Here is a 23,061-nt window from a genome sequence, read left to right as displayed (position 1 = left end):
GAATGACATAAAGCATATCGTGTTCATATTACAAAATCCACAATGTACATTTTCTTTGATCTCCCCCCCAGGTTTTTTTCTGAGCTTTACTCAGAGAAAGGAAGAAAAACAACATAAAGGCTGACTAGTATACTTTTACTGAATTTAGGATTAGAAAACATGTTGGCGGCTTGTTTACAAATTATCAAGCGATATCAGTTCTAACACAGAAGCCTAGAGCATTATGTGTTTTTTGTTTTGTTCTGAATAAATTGAAATTATATGATTTTGCTATATGGTTCTATTTGCGAGCTGGCAAACGCGATCAGTCATTATAATCTATTTTAAAGTATAATACATGATGTGCATAAATTATTATGGTATTAGAATATCGATGTGTGTAGATATATAATAGTTAATATTAACGTAGGATGGGGGAGTTACATATACGTTTTTTTGTAAACCGGAAAAGGGGCGGAGGCAGTTGTAACGTTAGCAACCACGCTGAGAGGGCAGGAACGGTTGTCGTAACTGGGAAGGATTGCTCTGTGAAATATGTCTTTAAACGCTGACTGAGTCACGTTTATTCAAGAGATACACCGGGATCCACTCGAGGAACTCTGCATCTCCACACCTCGCAGGTGAGCACCGCGATTGACGTTGTCTTTGGGAGGGCAGCTAGTTCCAGCAGCAGCAGCAGCAGACTCTCAGAAGCCCTGCTGCTGGTGGTGATGATGGTCGGTGCTCCGGACACACAGGGACGATAGGTTAGCTGACTAACGCAGCTAGCATGCTACTAGCGAGATGCGTATCAGCAGCAAACAACGTATCTCCTGACTAAATCATATGTCGGTAGTTCCAGCTACACTCTGCCCTTTACGCCAAGTCCCACATTTTCACTCTTGACAAAATGGATAAATACAAATTCGGACGACAAACGAGCAGGCTAATGTTGCTAACGACGACAGGCTGCTCGCCTATACCGCTGTCATCGCTTTGCCTGAGTTTGACAGCTCACTTGGCTCAGTGGACCAGGCCAAGGCCTCGTACATCTGGAACGTCTTCTTCTGTCATGGTCCAAATTGTCTGCTCACCCTAACCGATCACTTTTCAACCCAACACATTTTCGTTAGAAATGTAACTGTTGTCGCTTTATTCTGTGTGTAAGCTAAATTAGCGCCGAGGTGACGTTACGTATTCACCATATTGGCCAATAGTACACGCCGCAAGAGGGTTTACATGTTTAACGTTGCCTTTAAAATGTATTGGTAATGGAAACATTTGTTTTATAAATTCCTGTGATTTCCTTTCTAAGTTTACTAACGTTAAAGTTTAACCGGATTATCTCTTTTGCACCGCCCCGGTTTAGCGTCAACGCCCCACCCCGACTGTCCCACCTCTTTGTGTCGGGTCAATTCTATCGGGATGATCAAGTGCGATTTCAGCGCCCTGATACGTAGTGAAATTGTGTTGTTTTTAATTTCAGTCGATTTAGAACGAGTCATGGTGGATCCCAATTGACACCCCCCCCCCCCAGTTTGCTGTGCCAGCCTTCGACTTGAGGTCGAAACCACCGGCTAATTCCATTTGCTTGCTTTGCGGTTACGATCAAGAGACAGTTTATTAGAGGAGGCACAGGGAATCTGCTCATCTGACAACACGCCTTTTTGTACCTCTGTAGAGGCCCTACAACACTAATGTTGATAGTAAAATGATTAGATCACTCAGTGTTTGAAAAGGTAACACACAGAAAAGGAGCAATCATTGTACAGACGGATTGATTTGGTGCATAATGGGCTGGTTTAATAATTCAGCACTGAACATTAACGCAGCCGATGCCTCCACGTGTGATTAAGTTGATCTCCTCTGTTGCATATCCTGTGTGGTTGACAATCATTTACTTTCACATCAAAAGCGATGGGCAGGTGGTTCTGGCAGTTGTGTTCTAAATATTTGCGTTGGTTTATTGCCATTCATTCATAAATGCACACTAATGTAGCTTATCCTCACTTACAGGTGTCTTTTACCATGCAGCTATGATTTGCTGAGTCACGTACGCTAGAGTAGAAAGAGGTGTGGGCAACTCCGCCGCCATGCAGTTGACTCAGGAACACTCCTTACAGTAGCCCGCAAACACTTAGACGTTAAAGTTCCAAATGGTTGTGTCCAGGCAAACGGGCAGGCGTCACAAAACCTGGGGGGCACGCTTGAGTCTGGGAAATTGCAAAGATGATCTTAATTTTTGTCTGAAATATGAATACATGTTTTTAGGTAGCTAGGTAAGTCTGTCATTTCTGAATAAAATTACTTATGTTAATCCTGGAAAACACAGCAGATTATATATTACTTTACAATTGTCATTAACATCAATATAATCACATTTTGCTGCACAAAAATAAGCTGCTGAAGAAAATGGTTTTCAAACAGGTCTTTTATTTCTGTGTACAATATAATTATTGCCGTTAATCATGTTGGATAATAAAGAGCCAAGTATTTTTTATTGAGATCAAGATTCTCATATCGAAATCAGACCTGTTATTTGGAGCCAAAGCGCAGAGATTCGGGAAAGATTTAACACCTGAACTTTAGCAATCTAATAGATGCTGCTGCTAAACTGATACCAGCGTGTCAAAGCCCCACCATTATTCATTCATGTGTCAAATACAATACAAACCATCTTGAGCTTTGATTGTTATTGTTTGTGAGACCTCTCAAGTGAAACCTCTTTCCTGTACATGCGCAGATTCAATCCCACATTCTTATTTGTAACTTGATAGTCAACCAGTGTATATAAGTTCCCAGATGTGATAAACCTGGAACAACAGGAAAACACAAACAGGGCCGTGGAAAATGTCATTCTGTATAAATAGGTTTTGTGGCTGACAACACAGGTTTGTCATTTAGGGCGACTCTGCCTTTATTTTGTCAACATTTTTGACCTTTATCTCCTCTAACGCAGCGGTGATCACTGACACTGTGATTATCTTTTTTAATGTCTACTGGCCGTTACCTTGTGGCAGCTGTAAGGCTGTTTTTCTTTGTTTTCCACAGCGGGGTGCTGATACTGTGTGCTGCCCTGATGTTTCAGGGTCCATTTAGGCTGCGGGGAATGAAGGACTGCTCAGACCTGTTAGCGATGCTTCTTAATGGCTTGTCCGTGTCAATCCAGGCTCATATTTCTTTCTCCCAATGACGCTGCATCCAGCCAATTTCAACTTGTGTTGGCTGGTCAGCTCCTCTCTGCGATGCACTCAGACATGTCACACTGCAACCGTGCAGCCACTGTGTCCCCTCCTCGGTGCTGCAGCGGCGTCATCTTTTCGGCAGTCGCCTGGAGGGTGAGCGCCCCCTACACACTTGTGCAGCTCGTCTCACCAGCGGCTGAATCATCTGGGCAGGGATTTACTGCAGAAAAGTGCATCCTAAATTATGCCCCTGCAGTTTTTCCGCCTCGTCAGCGCTGAAATAGTTTGTGGCTGTGGTGGCAGTCAAAAACTCCGCTTCCGTGCTTGAGCTGATGCCATTCGTGGTGTGATGCGCTTCTCGGCTAATAAGACGAAGAATTTGTCAGTCGTGCAGACAGGATTAGACTGAAGCGTCGTCGTGATGACTCAGGACTCTCATCAGATTCCAGCTGTGTGTTCAAGCATCCTGTTAAAATCTCCTGCTTTATTTTTTTTTAAGGAAATGCAAAAAGTTTTGTGTGAGAGCTTTCTTCTATACTTTTGTTTTTCAGATTTGTGGGTGAGACATGGCGCCGTTGTCCAGCAGTGACTGCCCCCACCTGGAGTGCGTTGGAGAGGTCACCAAAGAGGAACTTATTCTGAAATCTCATGTGAGTGACTGTCGCCACTACCAATCCTTTGGATGAGTTTTAAAATCAAGCCGTCTGCATAAGTTCCTCAATACATTCCTCAATACCTCTTGTGGATTATAAAAAGTGTCATCTGGTAGAATGCAGTTGTAAACTGTGATTGTTGTGACCATGGCTATATTTTCAGGAATTTGTCAGCAGTTTGTTGCTGCAGAGGATATGAAGCATACAAAAAGTTATTCAAGTCTTAACAGCAACATGAATCAGTGTTTTCTTTAGTAGTAGTTTTTTTCCTATCCTTTTTTCTACTATCGAGGTTACATTCAATTGATAAAGACCTTTCGGCTGGATTCTGTTTCACGCCTGTGGCGCTAACGTGGGCGTAAAAGTCCGTAACAAAAGTGAAATGACAAATAGTTGAATCTCAGTTCAGGGCCTCACTTCCCCTTTTCTGATTTGACTGCGTTTCAAATGTGCGGCTTTAAGTCTGCTGTCTGCTGTCTTCCAGGGCCAGTGTCAGGACTGTAAGGTTGGAGGACCTAATCTGTGGGCGTGCTTGGAGGTGAGACGGCACTCGCGGCCAAACAAAAGAGGAAGTGGCTCAGGCCCTTGTCATTTGACAGCTTGATCATGTGATGTTGTTGGTTTGGTTCCTTTATCTAATATCCTGCTACCAAACCACATGTTCATCTCATGAAGAAAAGAAGACAAGGAAGTTTTAGTAAAAGAAAAACAAGACATTTGTTACAGAGATCTGATGGAGAGATCTCTGCAGTCGAGTCCTGGCCGTCGCCGGAGTCAGACTGATCTGAATGTCTTCTCAAGTGTCGTCCTCTGATTGGCTGTCCATTCTTCGCCCTTCGGTTGCTGGGTGTTAATGTCATTATTTGTGAATCAGGAAGCATGTCCTTATTTGGCCGTGATCCAAATGGTCCATCCTTCCTTCCGGTGTGACCTGTTGAAACCGTTTTGCGCCAAAACAAGCTCAGGTCACAAGTTCCCATCCCAGACTGACAGACTGTGACTGGATGGGTCGCAAACTTTATGAGGGTCGCAAAGGCAGTTCCTTCAGCTGACCACTCTCTGGTCCCCCCAGGTCACTGTTTATGAGACTTTATGAGTTACACAGTCTTTGCTCGCAAGGTTTTGAACACCCCCAGGGCACTGATCATGATCATCAAATATACACCAAAGCACTGCATATACATTCAATACATTTATACATTCAACTCAATAGAATAATTCCAACATATAAATTTAATGTTACAAATATAATAGCACATTATGGAATGATGCAAGCTGTTAAATGTCTGATCCCAACAATGTTCTTTCTGTCTTGTCCTGTAACCGCCTGGTCTGCCTCAACACGGTGTTGCTTCCACCCCGCAGAACGGCTGCGCGTACGTCGGTTGTGGTGAATCTCACGCGGACCACAGCACCGTGCACTCACAGGTGAGGGGGCAACTGAGCAACAACATGACTGAGGGAAAATAAGGGGGGGGGGTGAATTCCCATATGCAACATCCTCCCTTTATTTTCTAATCACGTTTATTATTCGTCTGGGATTGTGTGGGAGCAGCTTTGCATATTCAGAGATCCTGCGTAGAGCCTACTTAGCCCTCTGTTTACAGCCTGCTGCAAAAATACAGTTTAAGCCGCCTGGGATAAAAACACCTTGAGGCTGGGAGTGTTGTCGCTATCACCTGGGAGACGGATCAGCATTGCTGCTGTCACAACACTGTCGCTCTGTGCAAACTGCCTTGAAAAGTAAGGCGAGCCAAACCAGTGAACAATGCACTTTCCTCCCTGGCTCGCAGGCTGGAGACACACGTTGTTTTGAAAAAGGTTGGCAAAGGGATCGTTGCACAATATGGTGCTTTTATATGAAAAAAGAGGAGACAGGAGTGGCACAGATGGCTCGGCGGTTGCCTGCACCGGACTGAAACACTGTTTAAAAGCCCCAGGAGTCACGACTCGGAATAACACCACCTCCAAGTAGGGCTTTTATTTTTAACTTCCTGCACGTGCATCTTTCCACTTTCCACCACCCCGAACAGTTAAAGGCCGCCGGCCGAGCTCTGCTGGCCCACACCTCCACGCCGGGTGCGGTTTCAGCCCTTCAGTTCATCCATTATTGATTGGCATTCCCGAGGGAAGCAGGAGGGAGAAAGGCGCGGCACGGCCGTCGCTTCCATGGTTACACTGGCTGCTCCTCCTGGCTGTACTGACACCACACACACACACACACACACACACACACACACACACACACACACACACACACACACACACACACACCAACACACCACTGTTGACTAAAGGCTTTTGTTTCCTGCACGTCGGTGCCAAGTGGGGTTAGAGGATCAGAAGGAGCAGAGTGAAAGTCAACGTCCCGAGCTAAGAAACAACATTTGAGTAAATTTCCTCTTTAGGGGAAAGAAGGCCCAATTTAGTGGGAGCATTGCGTCAATGCATCAACTGCAATTGGGAGCAAATGCAGATGTGACTTCCAAAGTGCTGAGTTGGAAGATGCAGATAGAGAGTCCTCGATCCTCCTGTTAAACATCAGGATGAGCCAAAAAGCAGAGCGTGGGTGAGTGTCAGTGAGAGTTAGAGTCGCCCTCGTGCAGCCAGCGCTGCTCTTTAAAGGCCGCTTTAATGGTGGATTCATTTGTGTTGCTGCCAGTCTCGTAAATCCAGTAACCCAGTCAGTTCCCAGTTAAATGGTGGCTGCCGCTGTTTCTCTCTGCTTATTGAGTCTTCCGCAGCAGCAGAGTCTCCAGCGCTGCAGGCAGTTCAGGAGTCGTGACATTTTGCAGACTAAACCCAGTTGAACTGTCGGTGCAGTGCTTCGCAGTGCCGCCCCGCAGCAAAGCAAGGAGGTTGTGGGTTTGATACTCGGCCCTGGGTGGACCAGTGTGGAGTTTGCTTGTTCTCCTTGTCTGTGTTGGTTCTCCAGAAACCTGAATGCGAGGTGAACTACGAACCCTCACTTGGTCGTAGAGCAAGTGTAACATGAATTATTGTCACTAGTGTCACTACGTGGTAAACTGGCAGCTTGTCCCTAGGACGGTTGGGACCGGCTGCAGTGCAGCCTACATCCCTGAGTGTAGGGGGAGCGGTCATAGAAAATGGATGGTTGGCTACTACAATTATTTGGAACTGACCTGAACGTTAGCTACATCATCCATAACCAGCAGTGTTCAAGTCATGACAGAATTATGTGACATCTTTCCTTTCACTGTTACTCCAAAAACACTTTTTCCAATTGATAGTCCTCTAAGCAGAATATAATAATTCCTCCAGCTTCTAAGACCTGTTCCGAGCCTCATCATTTATTTATTTTGGCAACAGAGATGAGCACCTCATTATTCATTATTCATTTATTTTTTGCAACAGCGATCAAAGATGTGCCCCTACTTGCTTCTGATTGTGTTTGGGTTATGTGTAAAGTTTGGTTAGGGGATAGGAGTAAGTAATAATCAGAAGCAGCTCGGGGCGGTGCTTTGCTGATCTCTGTTGCACACAAAAACAATATTTTCGAACCACAGATTTTGTGTCCGCCCAAGTCGACTTTCCGCAGTGCGATGGTGAAATGAGTCTCTCCAAAAACCGCACCAGAGCGCCCCCCACTGCTCTCCCAGGCACCCAGAAAATTCCTGTGACATAGGAAAATGAAATCTAATCTGGCAGGCACTGGTCAAACTAGGTGAACTCCTGGTAGTATAACTGCTCCACGAGATATTCATTGCTTTTTGGCACTATTTTCAAACATGTATCAATACATATATAGGTTTAGACCATAAGACTCAATTATGACTCCTTACTGTTCTAAAGACTGCTCCAACACATACTCCAAGCCCCATAAACAGGCCTTGGTAACAGTGCCCTACCTGATGTAGTCTCCTTCATGAATGATTGAAGCTCTGCTTCATCGCTGGCCTCAGTTTGCCAGTGTCCCGCTCTGCCCCAGCTGTTTGGAGGCTAATGCAGTGCCAATAAATAATGTAGGCTCTCCCGGTCGGCTGCCGCTCACGTTTAGTCTTCTGTCACCCGACCATGCTGCTGCTGTGTGTGTGTGCTTGTGTGTGCGAGGGCTGCACCATCACTTTTGGTATTTCCAGACAAAAGGGTACCAAACTAACTTTTAAAAATCTAACTAATCCGAGTTTGTCTAATTAATTATAATTAATAATTGCAGGTTGCATATGTTTGCTCAATAAAATCTGCAGTTGTTTGAAAGAAAAAGTTTGAGGAGATTTTCTATTTTCTTTTGCACGAAATTGAGTACTTTTGAGTGGCAGGATTGAATGTGGCGCTATTTTGGCTAAACACTTGTGTCACTCAAGGTAAACAGTTTGTTCCTTTCATGTTGGTGCCAAAGTCTTATATAAGAGCGCAGCGGCTTATCAGTCCATTGATAATATGGCTGATGAAGATAATGAGGAGGTGCACCTTGTCACCTGTTTTTCAAGAAATATGCGTACTTTTGATACTGTTGCACCTTGTGGGGGGGGGGGGAAACCCTGGCAAACTATTAGAGGCAAGACGAGGTTGAAATGAGGCAAAGCTGCCCCAAGGACACGTCTGGTTGAACCTCATTAAAAGCAAAAGAAAAGAGCCTGTTTCGCACAGAGTGACCCAAAATGAATGAAAAAGCGAACTCAACTCCATCCATTGTGATGGCCGTCCTTCTGTCACTTGCTTCACTTTACACTTCATTAAACAAACAGCTCTGAAAACAAGCCCTTTGTGACATCATCGATACCTCGCCCAGGTCACTGACCCTCCCAGCCAGGCTTTTGCTCTTCTCCCAGACTGCCCTGCAGGTGGCTGATGCCATGTGGACAGTAGAACAAAACAGGGAGCAGTGTTTCTGTGGGAGGATGTAAACACCCTCACCTTGCTCCCCTCTGGGAGAAGGATGCGGCTGCTGAAGGCCACTACAGCTCGCCATAAACTGAGCTTCTTCCCCTCAGCCGCCAGGCTGTTCAATGACTCTGGCTTCCCTCCCTCTGCCCCTCCAGTGACACCAGCACTTATCACCAGCAATATATAAATACCTTGCACTAACTGATCCCAACATGCACTTTATATATATATATATATATATATATATATATATAGAAAAAATAACTGAAATGCACACATGCCTGAATCTGAAACAGAGGGCTAAATATGCTGAAATGATGTGTAGGCTTTGTTAAATGTGTATAATGGAAGCTGCACCACTGAACTCCAGGAACTAAGATGTATTTAAAAAAAAAAATACATTTTCATATTTCTTTGCATTGAAACCTCAATTAAAAGATTGTTTTCCTTTTGTCCTTGAACAGTGTTTTTCTCTTGGGCCGTTAATCCCAGCAAAATGATCAAACAAAGAGTATTATGAATTGCGATGCTGAGTAACAGTGAATAAAGTTTCAAATCACATTTACGATTTGCTTCTTTGTAACTGGGAGAATGGAACCACTGCCGGTGTCACAATGGCAGTGGCTAGCTCGTTATAGGAGAGCATCATTCATTGGTCATTGGTCCAGGCCTTTGTAGTTACTCAGGACTATTGCAGGCCAGCTGGGTGCTTTGTGTCCTTGGCAGAATAGTTTTGAAGCTATTTTATTTCCAGAGAAAACAGCCCCTTGGAAATGTGCTGAAATGTGACCTTTTATTCACTTAAGTTGTGTGGGTGCTTTTTCATGTAAATAATGATTGCGATGTCATGCCGGTGCTGCTCCGGCAGTGGAATATCACAATATCTGGAAAATTAATTCCGTGTCTGTGGACTGTGTGCGGTACATTTTTACTGTGAGTACTGATCCGTAGATTGCCGGTGTTAAAACAGGGAGACACTGCAGCATCAGCTGATCATCCAGCTGAACCTACAGCATCCTAAACATTTGAGCAGAAAGTGTCGGAATAAAATTTGAAAGCATTTAGCTGCTCTGCTAACGTTGCCGCATTTTGCACTCAAACCCTCCCCTCTGTGTGCAGGACACCAGGCACAACCTCACAGTGAACCTGACCACGCTGCGGGTGTGGTGCTACGCTTGCGGCAAGGAGGTTTTCTTGGAACGTAAACTGGGTCCTCATTCTCCGCATGCCAACCCCAAGGCCTTCCCCTCGTCACAGAGCGCCGGCCAGGTGAGAAGCAGGCCCCGCAGTCACACGGGCTCGTGCACGGTCGCAGGAACAGCGACAGTGGGCGGAAAGGAAAAAAAAAGAATCAAATGGAATTGCGTGAATGCATGAAATGACCTCAATCGCAACCTGGTGTTTTCCAAGAGATGAACGATCCATATGTCGTAGGCTCACCGTGTAAAGGTTGTCATTACGTAACTGTGCTGCCAGCCAAAGCTGTTACTCATTGACGACACCCCCCCAGGACAACAGCAGGGCCCCGGGGAGTCCCACCTCGCTGAGAGTGCCCCCTAGTGGAGGCTGCGAAGACCTGGACATGGAGATGGAGGAGGAGGACGAGCTGCGTGCCAGAGGTGAGGTCGCAGTGCAGTAGTGGTTGGTGGTGGTGGAGACACAGCGCTGGTCTGGATCCAGGCGTGGAGGAGACGCGCGCTTCCTCTGCAGTTTAGCCACAGTTCATTATTCAAATCATTCAGAGCGAGATCCAATTACCCTTCAGCCGCTCCCCGTTCAGTTGGACCAACAAAAACAAAAACAAAAGAAAAAACAACAACAGCTGCTGTTGGGCTGATTGGAGGCTAAGCACAGAGCTCGGTAATTAGTGGTTGACTCAGTTCAAAACACAGGTTGCGGTTTGAATTAAAGCAGGATGGGTGTTTGTTTGTTTGTTTTCTCTCTTCTTCTTCAACCCAATTGATGTAGCTTCAGAGTAGCAGGCCTGGCAACACGCTGTCTGATGAGATGGCTCCCTTTGCCTGTAGGCTTTAGGTAAAGCTCGCGCCTGAACACTGAAGCAGGCATTCAAAACCACAGCCAACCGTTTAACTCAAAACACTGAACTGGGATTCGGTTTTCGTCATTTTTAGTTGATAAGTGCCAGCCATCCCAAGTAAGGATCACCTGATAAGCACAGTCAGCATAGTCTGTCTGTCTGTCTGTCTGTCTGTCATTTTTTTAAACAACATCTTTAAAATCCATAAAAGGCTTCTCCTAATTTTTAGGGTGGTTTTGAGTTTTATTTTTCTCTTGATATGAAAAGGCCCCACTTGTCTTCCTGACTCTCCTGATTTGCATAGTCACCAGGTGGAGGCTTCTTTCCTGGCCCTGCTCTCAAACACTCATCTCGTAAACGAATGTGCTTCCTCAACGGTGGAGGCGGTTTTGTCTTCGCGGTTTCCGTTGAAATTCCCGAGCGCTGGGTGAGTGGCAGGTTTTAATTTCCCTCTGTGTGTCCTGTCTCACCGCAGGCCTGACGGGGCTGAAGAACATTGGGAACACCTGCTACATGAACGCCGCCCTGCAGGCCCTGTCCAACTGGTGAGATGTTCACTTAACCACTATCTTCCTGTTTGTCTTATTTCATTACTTTTAAGTGCAGCTTCCCGAGCCCCTCCCCCTCCCTTGGTCACCTGAAAGGAGGCCAATTGTTTCTAAAATCTAGTGCAGTCTTAATTGATTGAAAGGACTTTCTGTTGGGACTTTGTGAGATGTCGGTATTGCAATCTTGGCCGCTGTGCTGCTGTGTGAGGTGTGTAACCTCACAGCCTCAGCATGCTTCCTCTCAAAAGCCATTTGCTCTTTTTTCTTTCTTTTCTTTTGCTTTTCAACCATCTGCTTGGGTCTCCTCTGTTAATAAAAGATTATCTTTGTTCATTGGGCCCGAGTGACGGCTGAGTGAGAATTGCTGCAGTGCACCATTCGAGGAAGCAGAAGCAGCTTTTTTGTTGCTCCCCATCGGCTCTTATGTTACAAATGACTCTTTCCTCCACTCCTTCCTGCTTCTTTTCTTTTCTGACCATTTTCTTTTTCACGCCTCTCCCTTCGCTCAGAGTCTTAATAGTCTGCTGCACTTTTTTTTTCAAATTGTCATTTCTGCTTCAATTTTTCAGAAATTGCCATTTTTTGCTGCAAGCATATTTAATTAAGGCTTCACTGCAGAGCCGTTGTAATTACTGTACATGTATTCCCTCCGTCTTTGTTTCATTTCTTACACCCCCTCCCCCTTTATATTACTATCTACCTCGGGGCGGGTATATTGTTAAATTAAACTGAAGATGCTGAATGTGGATACAAGCCCAAAATGGAAAAGATGTGGGTCAAAATTTGCAATCTAAATCGCATTCCAAAAATAGGTGCTACTGAGTCACACAGCTGCCAAAGGAGGGACCTTTTCTGGAAGTTTGCTTTGAAGCCTGTTTGCTGGAGCACTGCGTCTCTCCGTCCGTCGGGTCATTATTCACTCGGAATGACTTTTCTCCTGCCAGAGCCGGGGATGGGTGGGTGGGGGGTGCGGGGGGGGGGGGGGTGCACACATCCGTGTCTAATTCTTGGCACAGTTTGGCTCGCAAGATTCACATTTGCGCAGGAACCACCGCATAAAAGAAAAGTCCCCACAGACGTCGGGGAGCATTCGTGCCGTTCAAGCGTCAGTTTTCACTTCTCAGCGATATCACTCTGTGGGTGAATAATGAGAAAAAATGAATGGTGGAAATGCTGTGCAGGCTCTCTTGTCCTCACTTTGATTTTATATCTTGCGCGATCTTGCTGTGACACAGCAGCGTCTCAGTGAAACTGAACCGAGGTGTTTTGCTGCGACCTCCTGCATAAAAACATTTAATTTATAGCTGCATGTCTTTGACTTTGACTTTGACCGAAGATCGGCAAGTTCTTTGGTTTCAAAGGTTTGCTGAGATTCTTCACACAGACTTTGTTGTCCTGACACCCCCTCCTTTTTTTTCTCTTGCAGCCCTCCATTGACTCAGTTCTTTCTTGAATGTGGCAGTATGGTGAGAACGGACAAGAAGCCCGCGCTGTGCAAAAGTTACCAGAAACTAGTTTCAGACTTGTGGCACAAGAACAGGTAAGGTAGCTCGCTCCACTCTTTAAAACAGTTTTTCTACCTTTCAAAATCCTTTTTTTTTTGCTGCAAGTCACTGACTTGTACCAAGGAAAAGGGGATTTTAAATCTGATTTATTGGAGCTGTTGTGAAGCGGTTGTGTCTTGTACTTTTTGCAGATCGCCGTACGTGGTCCCCACCAACCTGTTCCAGGGAATCAAAGCCGTAAACCCCATGTTCAGAGGCTACTCGCAGCAGGTGGGACACTGATGACGACACAGCCAGTGCATCAGTGCAGCGGTGCACTGTTGGAAGTCCTCTTCAGCAGAATAGTTGACTGAGTTTGACATATAATCAGCTCTATCATGAAAGAGATGGGAGGGTTTTCTCTCATCGTCGCTGGCAGTTTGTCGTGTTTTGCAGGATGTTTTTTTGTTGTTTAATTGTAAGGCATTTTATCTATTTTTATACTTAATTACTGTGATGAGCATCGGTAAGTTTAACCCTTTCACCAAACTTTATCCTAAGCAGTTATTCAACCTGCTTCCCTGTAACCTCCAAAACAACATCAGCTCCAGCTCACATCCCTCAGCTGTTTTAAACTACTGCAAATCACCCTCTCCCTCTTTTTCACCCTGCACAAATCCAGACACTAAATCTCATAGTAAATTGCTTGATTTGATTCCAAGTGGTGCTCAGAAGAATTAGATTTACGTGTTAGGGAGAAAAGGTTTCTGGTAGTTGCGGTGGAGCATGTCGTGCCTTCGCCTGGCGTCCAGTTTAAACAAGGCTTTTATACGCCTCAACAGTGAATCCAAAAAACGGGTCTTCCTCTCGGCTCCGCGGCGTTTGCTTCTGTGAAGTTAGACGAGACTCATCCATTTGTCTCGCCAGGATGCGCTGCACAGTCACGGAGTGATCATGAATGATCATCGCCGTGAACGGAGACAACAGTCCGGGCGGCGGAGACCAGAGGCTGCACTTGGCCAGAGAGTTCCGTTGGGAAATCTGAGGCTCGTCAAGTTTGATTTCACGTTCACGAGCCATTTGGTTTCGGGTCTTATGACGCTGAATTGAGACACACGAGGAAGAGAAGGAGTCGATTGTTGTTTGCTAATTGGAGAGATTAGCTCTGGGGAAGCTCCACCGCGGCTGTCAAGCTTGTTTATGTTTGGGAAGAATTGTGGCGGAGGGATTTAGACGTCCTATTAGGAAGAGAGGAGTGGAGCGCACAGCGGGGAAAATCAGAGCTTTCCCCACCTCAACTCAACACTTCTGGTCCTTACCTTTCGCTTTGCTCACCAGGACTCCCAGGAGTTTCTGCGCTGCCTGATGGACCAGCTGCACGAGGAGCTGAAGGAGCCGCTGCCGGAGCCCAGCGACCATGGCAGCGGCGGCATGGCGGTGGAGGAGGCCCCCGAGGAGGACAACCACAGCCAGTCGGACGACTTCCAGTCGTGCGAGTCGTGCGGCAGCAGCGAGCGGGCCGACAACGAGGCGCAGTGCACCAACATGCTGATTGAGGACACCAACGAGGCCGAGAGTCTCATCCCCGAGCAGGAAGAGGTCCAGGCCAACAGGGAGTGGCAGAAGGAGAAGAACATGATCAACGACTTGTACCGCGCGGGCGTCAACGGGGTTCTGGGGGGAAGCACCGGAGTCGACATGGACAAAGACGTGGACACCACCACTGAAACCACACCCATCATCAGCAGCCAGGGGGCCATCAAGCTTCAAAGCAGGACATCAGGTAACTGCTGAGATGCAGAGTAAATTTTGACTGTCTCCAGCTCCAGGTTTTGGCATTTTACCCTCTTTAAATATTTGATCTTCTCAGATTCCTTCCCAGACATCCAGATATCCAACAACACAAGACCACAGAGCCCAGTCCACATGGAGGGTCACGCTCCCAAAATGTCCAGCAGCCCACCTAAGACCACCTCGGGCTGGCCCAGCCTCAACCCGGCTCACAAGAAAGGTACCCATTGAGGTCCAGGAGGTTGGCGTCTACGTTGAAAGGCGAGGCAGAGCATTTTGTTCACACTGTCTCTCCCACCCACCCCTCCACCTCCCTGCCAACAGCCGTGACCACATTCTCCCCAGCAAAGAGCAAGCGGCAGAAGAAGTACCGCAGCGTCATCTCCGACGTGTTCGACGGGACCATCGTCAGCTCCGTTCAGTGCCTCACTTGCGATCGGGTCAGTGAGATGATTCTTAAATACTTCTGTTCAGGACAAACATTAACCCAGACAGGGCTGTTCGTTCAAGGAGAGTTGGAATAATGAATGAAGTAAATGGAGCCAGTGTGAGTCAGGAGAAGCAGTGGCAGTAGTTGAATGGATGTTTCTAATGTTTTTGGAGGCAGCAGATGATCTCTTAGCAGTGGGAATCAGGTGGAAGATGAGTCGCCAGGGAAGGACCGAGGTTGTTCCAGGGAGAGACGTGGCAAACGCCTTGTTTTGCTCTCAAAACGGTCAAATCAACAGGAAACCCAATAGTTCGGCCTGGGCAATGGACTTTCTACTTTGCATTTTTGCTTTTTTTTTTTTTTTTTTAATTTGACTTTTTTTTAAATTTTATTTTATTGAGGAATACTGGTCACTACAGGCACACGTATTTCCAACTTCAGCTGTACGAAATCTGAATGCATTAAAACATGTCAACCTGACTAAAAGTCTAACTTTGTTAAGCAAATTAACATGGTCAGTTAATGTGATTAAATAAACTCCAGCCAGCCAGTCAGTCAGTTGGTCAGAGGCTTTGACTTGTGTTGGGAAGAGAAGATGAAGATGCATATTCAGACCAGTGAGGGTCTTTGCACCATGTTCCTTGGCATGCAACAACAATGTTTCAGTGAGTAACTTGTGTTGATGCTTTTGTTGGTCAACTGTATAAAGTTGGTCACACTTTGGCCCCTGCTTTGAATCCTCTCCATTGCATGTATTCTAGGCATGTACAGTCGTCCAATTCACTAGCCTAGGAGCGCTAATAACACAGGTCTAAGCTGTGGATGCAGTCATGCTGTATTGTTTGCTTTGGTTTTGGGTTTTTTTATTGTTTTTTTTTTACATACTGGGATTCTTTTGTCTTTTCCCGTAATGTGTAAACACATTGAAAAAAGATTCACTGTCGTCAGGCCAACGATGATGCTTGAACGTCTGCGGTTTTACTGCTCTCAGGTGTCTGTAACGCTGGAGAACTTCCAGGACATCTCGTTGCCCATCCCGGGGAAGGAGGACCTGGCCAAGCTCCACTCCTCCACCCACCAGACGTCCCTGGTCAAAGCCGGCTCCTGCGGGGAAGCGTACGCGCCGCAGGGCTGGATCGCGTTCATGATGGAATACATCAAGAGGTGCGTTATCGCCGCGGATGCTTTAGCTTCGGTCCTCCGCTGTTGGCCAGCTGGTGGATCCAAGCCCTTCTGCTTCTCTTCTCAGCTGGTTCTGGGGTCCCGTTGTCACGCTACAGGATTGTCTCGCAGCTTTCTTCGCAAGGGATGAACTAAAAGGTGAGCAAGTGGGCGGCGGGAATCTCTTCCAGCAGCGTGAGCGCTCCGACTGTTGTCTCAATAACTGTGTTTTTGCTGTTTTTCTAGGAGACAACATGTACAGCTGTGAAAAATGCAAGAAGTGAGTAACAGCCTCTCACTGCGCTGAACGCTTCACTGGACCACTATTTAGTGTCACAAGTGCAATAATTGTGCAATAATTCTCTGATTTTTCCACGTGTTTCCCTTCTTAGGTTACGAAACGGAGTCAAATTTTGTAAAATGCAAAGTCTGCCAGAGGTACTCCCCCAAAATATAAATAAATAAATAAACATATCGTTAGCCTAATAGCATGGTTGCCTAAGTAATATTTGAATGTTTTTGGAAAACAAGAAAAAACACATTTTTTAGCAAGCACATTGGTAAAGTTAGGCCGATACCACTATCAAAAAATGACTTTTATGCTATTAGGCCAACTATATGTATGTATGTATTTATGTATGTATGTTAATCATGTGCCAGAAAAGATTATTTCTTGTAAAAGTCACAACAACCTCTAATAACCTGTGTGTTCCTGCGCCCCAGATCCTCTGTATCCACTTGAAGCGATTTCGACACGAGCTGATGTTCTCCACCAAGATCGGCACCCACGTCTCCTTCCCGCTGGAGGGCCTGGACCTGCAGTCCTTCCTGGCCAAAGACGGCTCCGCCCAGACCACCAACTACGACCTGCTGTCAGTCATCTGTCACCACGGCACTGCCAGCAGTGAGTTGGCCGCTCTGCCTTCGCCTTGGCAAACGCCAGCGTCCCGCATTCATTAGCTCCCTCCGAGGGGACAAAAAAAAAATCCCCATGTACTTGTTAGGTTTGCGCCGATCTGACGCTCTGACGCTCTCTGCTCTCTCTGCTCTCAGGTGGCCACTACATAGCGTACTGCCGGAACGACGTGAACAATCTGTGGTATGAATTTGATGACCAAAGTGTGACCGAGGTGTCGGAGTCCTCTGTCCAGAACGCAGAGGCTTATGTGCTCTTCTACAAGTAAGTTCAAAGCTTTCTGCAGCCTGTTAGTTGATAGGCTGTTGGCTTTTCCCACCAATCGGTTCATTGTTTGGGTCTTTTCCCAAGTTAAAATGTGACCATTTTATCAGCTTGCATGCAAAGAAAAACCTGACTTTTCCCTATTTTATAGTCTCTAAAAAGCCTTTGCGCTTTAAACCAGTGGTTGAAACAAAGAGGAATCCAGCCTAGGTGATCTATTTTTTTTTAACAAAACCTCTTCCAGGTTTCATTTAAGACTTTTGCCCATCAGTTAGTTTAGATTAACTGCTGGTTTTTCACAGCTTAAAACTGACTCTGCACTCCAAAGAAGCTTAAGCCTCTCTGCTGCTCGGTTGTTTGCGCCGCACTTCTCACTTGTGAGTAATCTGGGCTGTCTATCCGGTGGCAGAAAGAGCAACGAGGACGCGCTGAAGGAACGTAGGAGAGTGTCGGCTTTGTTCAGCATGATGGAGCCCAGCCTCCTGCAGTTCTACGTCTCCCGCCAGTGGCTCAACAAGTTCAAAACATTTGCAGAGCCGGGGCCCATTTCCAACAGCGACTTCCTGTGTTCACACGGAGGTGCGTACGACAGTTTTCACTCAGAGCATCACAGCGCAGGAAGCCCTGTTTCTTTTCCCTCCTTCTTGCCTTGTGCCGCTTGCCTCCAAACTCCTCTTTTCATGGCCGCTGTGGAGCTTCCGACTGTTTCCTACACAGTGCAGGGGCAGACCTCCAAAGGGGGGAGGGGGGGGGGGTTTACTCGTCTTTTGCAGAAGATCCTCCTCTCCTCTTGTGGTGGAGAAGGGGGAGGAATTTGAAATCAGGCCGTGCCAGTCAAGCTCCTTTGTTTTCAGCCTCTCTTGGCAGAGAACGCTGGAGATGATGGACTTGGAAATAACACAGGAAAATACAGAATCCTTGTCAGAAGTTCTCCTTTGTAGCTTTGCAAATGAAGTTGCAGCAGAGCTTTTGTCACATCCTGCAAACGAACATTGTCAGTCAATCCTACAAAATTGCGGCCTTGTAATTACGGCACCTTTTGACACACGAGGGATGAGGGAGAAAGATGAGGAAGTGATGACATTTTCTCGTGCAGTCGGGATTTAAGACACCTTTTGTAAAATGTCATGCTGTTTGTGCAGAACCAGGCTGTAAATATATTGAGATACTCTCAACATCAGAAACTGACTGTGATGCCGCAGACCTATATGATGTGAAGTGATATGACAATGGTGCAAAGTCTAAAGCTTTATGTCTATACAATCCTGCAGCCTTGAACGGGGCAGATAAGGTTGAAGGAGAATGTGGGGAAAAATGAGCTTAGGGAGTTGAATGTGTTTGTTTTGCAAACTCAGAACAGGAAGTAGCAGCTACCTGTGAAATCTGTGAAGTATTGAGGCCTGTGAATTTTCTCAGTTGTTTTTGTTTTAAGAAGAATTTTAAAAATGTATTTGCCATACATGCTCCTGTGTACCATTCCAATGATATAATATATGGATTATGAGCAAGAAGAGGGCATCAGTAAAGAATAAAATCACACAAACGCTACTGAAACCCTCCTGTGACTTTGCTCCTATGCTTCCCACTGCTGCCAATCTTTGTTTTTGAAGCTGCCTTTGCTCTCCCTAAAACTCAGACTGATGCAAACTATGCAATCACTCTGCAAACCTTTTTTCTTTGTATTTTGTAGATCTGAGCTCATGTGCAGACTTTCTTTCTTACATTGGGAGGGTTTATGGATGCGTGCAGTAGTAGAACAACCAAGCAGACTGTCTTTGACCCTGTCGATTGGTGTCTGATGGGTGTGTGTATGTCCTCTCACCAGGTGTGCCGCCCAACAAAGCAGCATTCATCGACGACCTCGTCGTGATGTTGCCACAGAACGTGTGGGATCACCTTTACAGCAGGTACTGAAGTCACTCGTGCAAACCCTGAACGCTTTTTGCGCAGATTGCATTGTACAAAGCGTGCTTGACCCCGGCCTTTATTTTGGTCCTTCTTCTAAATCACGGCGACTCGTGCGCTGCGGACGCGTCGCTGAGATATCACACTGTGACACTGCAGATATTGTTCCACCCTCTCTGGTTACTCGCTTATTAACCCATGATGCGTTTGTGTGTTGTGCCGCTGCCTGCAGGTACGGAGGCGGGCCGGCTGTCAACTACCTGTACGTCTGCCACACCTGCCAGGTTGAGTATGAGACGCTGCAGAAGCGACGCAAGTCGGAGCTGGACATGTTTGTCAGGGTAAGACTGGTTTCTGCACGCACGCACGCACGCACACACGCACGCACACGCACATGCACACGCATTAACAGAAAGAAGCTACATCAGTATTGTCCTTGCCTCATGACATATTGTAAAATAAAATAATAAAGTGCATTTGATAATTGTTTCTAGTTCCCAATATTGTGCACGTTAACACATTTGTATGTATGTGTTTGCACGTGACACTATTATTATGACATAACTCCTTTCTATGACCAGGATCTCTGCGACAATCAAAAGGCTTGAGAAATATTATGAGATGCCTTCCTTTCACATTGAATTATTCTCCTCTGTTTGGAAATGTTTGGATTATTTGTCATTATTTCTCAGCTCCACTTGTTGGAAAAAGCTGAAGCTAGAAACTAAAGGAACTGGCAGTTGCTTTGACGTCACAATATCAACACGCATTCCAGTCATTAGTTGAGTTTTCAGAAAACTGTCAAGTGATTTGTGAGCTTTTGCTTTGAAAGAATGTTCAAAATGAAAATGCGAGGTCAGCTGCTGTTGAGCATGTGGATTGCAGTCGCAGGCTTACTCTGCAATGCCGTTTCCATCCCACATATTGCTCATTCGCTGTAAAATTCCCACTGCGATATCCTGTTAAAGGCTCTGCTCAGCGTACTACCGCGCACGTGAGAGCAGCGCGGACCTTCCTGTCAATCGTCATCAATCCTGTGCCTTTTCCGAGGCCCTGGTGGACCGCAGAAAATGACTCGCTGGGTCCTTGAGTTTGACACAATTGGGCCGAGGGCGGGCCGGGGGTGAGCGCTAATGCCCCGTGTTGTCGGCCTGTCTCGTGGAGTGGGCGTGACGGGCCGTCTGTGCTGCTGCTCCAGGCCGCGGCAGGAGGAGCAGGAGAGGTGTGAGCCTGATGAAAGCCCCATCATTAATGCATTGAGACAGACGCAGCTGTTATCGCCTTTGCTCCGTCTGTGCCCAGTCGCTGTGCAAATGGAAAGATGGATGCGTGCGTGTGAGCGCAGAGCTTTATTGAGATAACAAGAGGAACAGGGATGGAGCTGGGAATCCTCTAATTGGAATAACTGCCACAGAGAATTGATTGGTCTCTGCCCCTCTCCTCTTGGATCCTTCTCCATCCTCACTCCTCCCCCGCCTGCCCTGTCACACCCTTCCCCTGCCCCCTTTTGTCTCTCCTCCCCGCCCTCTCCGCTCCGCAGCTGAACAAGACATTCCAGGAGGAGGAGTCTCCGGTGGTCATACACTGCATCAGCATGCAGTGGTTCCGCGAGTGGGAGGGCTTCGTCAAAGGAGTCGACACTGGTAATTGGACAACGTCGTGCATTTCCACCTCCCCCACCACCCCTCAAGCCTGCAGACACATCAGCTGCCTGGCTTTTCATGCATTTACATTATTTTATTGTTTTTATTAGTGTCAATTGCAGCTGTGTTTTTTTTTTTTTTTTTTTTTGCCACGTCCGGACTTCCAGAAGTCCCGCTTTGCTCTTTTCTGATTCGTCTTCAAAGAGTTCAGCTGCGGTCCCTCCAGTCACGTTTCCCACCTGCTCCTTGCTGAAGGAGGTGTCAGAATGCATTTCAGCTCCTCGCACCGGCTCCGATTCCCCCCCCCCCCCCCCTTCCACCGCTTCCTCCCTTTGCTTTTGTATTGTCACGTCTATTTATAACTCACATCTGGCTCTTTCTTCCCCTCCTTTCTGACTCCTGTTCCCTTTAAAAGGTGTTCTCTGTTGTGAACTGCGGAGCGATCGTTTTCTTTCACTGTGCGACAGAAGAAGTTTGATCACCATTGGCTCTTTGAAACAACTCACCGGTGTTTTGTCTGCAAATTACTACTGCGCACAAATGTGACGCTCTGTTTTCCTTTCCAGATCCTCCGGGACAAATTGACAATTCCAAGATTGCTGCAAGCAAGAGCGGCCATTTAACATTAAAACAAGGTACGATCACACACTCCTCCTGCTCCTGCCGCTTCTCCTTGACCACGTTCCTGCTTTTTGTCCTGTTATTCACTGCGAGATGAATGAAATGACCAGAAGTAACCGGACACGCGCGGTTGTCAGTTAGCACTCACGAGCAGCTCTTCCCCGCAACCCCTCCAGGCGCCGACTCGGGCCAGATATCCGAGGAGACGTGGAGCTTCCTGCAGTCCATCTACGGCGGCGGCCCGCTGCTGACTGTCCGGCCGAACGTCGGCCACCAGGAAGCGGATTCGTCGCACTCCGAGGAGAAGATCGAGGTTGAGACGCGCTCGCTTTAATCGAGGCGGGAGAGAAAGTGCGTGTGGGGCTGAAACGTCTGCAAACACTCATCAAAACAAAGCCTTTTTTTTTTTTTTTTTTTTTTAAATTTTGCACTTTTTTTTTGCCTCCCCAATAAACGCATCCGAGACCAAGACCTCATCTCACGAAGGGACGAAGGAAGGAAAAACCCCCGTCTGAGAGGGTCCGTCATGTTGTTGTACAAATTCTGTATAAAGAGCTATGAAATTTCTAATAGCGCTGTAGTGTTCACGTGTCGGGTTGTTTTCAGAACCTAGCGTTTAAATTTAAGTGCAGCTAAAAGAGAAAAAAAAAATTCCACTGAATGCCATAGATTTTTTCTTTTCTTTTCCTCGACCAAATGAGCACATAACATAAAAACTGTACGTCAGCGTCACGTGTTGCCGATGAGCGGATGAATCGCACCTCGCTGTAGATAGATCGCACCGACCTCTCCATGCAGGGGAAACAAACAAACAAACAAACAAACAGAAAATAAGGTGACATGAGATGAATGTCATGAAGGGACTGATGACTGATGACTGACTGGTCTCAGGAATAAACCGCTTGTGTTTTTGCACTGTTCCGGGAAACTTTAGCATGCCTCGTGCAAAAACCCGTCTGCTTCGTATTTGAATGTACCAGTACTGAAAGTATGTCGGTCAAGATTCAGCACTTATTTATATCACACAGACAAGGAAGCCATCTCCCCGTGATGTGGGTTGGATAGATATTGAGGGGCGGGAGGCGAGGCAGGAGTGCGTTTGGAATGCATGCTTTTTTGACACCCGATTTTAACATCACGAGGAACAACTTGCATGTTAAACTGCTAAATTGAGAACGTGCACGTGCAGCTGCAGGAAGCGCCTCGCGGTGTGTGAATCGGCTTGCTGACGACTCGGAGGCATTATTATTTTTGAGTATGGGCATCGGTGCTGCTCGGGGAGGGGAGGGGTAAGCAGAATGCTGTAATGCACAAACGCACATGGATGTCACTGAAGTGGAGTTCCATTCTGTTTTATTTTTTTCTGCTGGCTGACACTATTAAAAAACAAACCTCATTAAAACAGGCGATGTGTTGTCACTTTGATTTATTTGGCACGCACTCTTGTAGTTTAAACCGAGTCAATGTTGCTGTATGGGAAACAAGGGGGCTAAAATCAAATAAACTACGCTGCTGACGGACTGTCGCCAACCTGTCGAGAATTACTAATAGACTACACTTGGCGATACAAAGTGCGCGCGCCCCAATTTTACTTT

General features: G+C 46.5%; 1 protein-coding gene across 1 annotated transcript; it reads left to right on the top strand.

Annotated features, from left to right (window-relative positions):
- The first annotated feature begins 462 nt into the window (after positions 1 to 462).
- On the top strand, positions 463 to 22,875 carry usp33 (ubiquitin specific peptidase 33). The gene is made up of 24 exons (XM_076021785.1): positions 463 to 620; positions 3,716 to 3,814; positions 4,302 to 4,355; positions 5,183 to 5,245; positions 9,785 to 9,934; positions 10,176 to 10,284; positions 11,179 to 11,248; positions 12,678 to 12,791; positions 12,948 to 13,026; positions 14,074 to 14,518; positions 14,606 to 14,746; positions 14,851 to 14,966; positions 15,948 to 16,120; positions 16,206 to 16,276; positions 16,364 to 16,397; positions 16,510 to 16,555; positions 16,841 to 17,021; positions 17,171 to 17,297; positions 17,707 to 17,876; positions 19,123 to 19,204; positions 19,435 to 19,543; positions 20,743 to 20,845; positions 21,412 to 21,480; positions 21,643 to 22,875. The coding sequence occupies exons 2-24, from the start codon at positions 3,731 to 3,733 to the stop codon at positions 21,798 to 21,800; spliced, it is 2,748 nt and encodes a 915-aa protein (XP_075877900.1). The 5' UTR covers positions 463 to 620; positions 3,716 to 3,730; the 3' UTR covers positions 21,801 to 22,875.
- Positions 22,876 to 23,061: the final 186 nt, after the last annotated feature.

The sequence above is a fragment of the Nelusetta ayraudi genome, unplaced genomic scaffold, assembly GCF_046127955.1.
Source record: "Nelusetta ayraudi isolate G7.1 ecotype Tasmania unplaced genomic scaffold, CSIRO-AGI_Nayr_v1 ptg000011l, whole genome shotgun sequence".
In the NCBI taxonomy this organism is placed as follows: domain Eukaryota; kingdom Metazoa; phylum Chordata; class Actinopteri; order Tetraodontiformes; family Monacanthidae; genus Nelusetta; species Nelusetta ayraudi.
The sequence above is the reverse complement of the archived record's forward strand: the minus strand, read 5'-3'. Positions and strand labels throughout refer to the sequence as shown.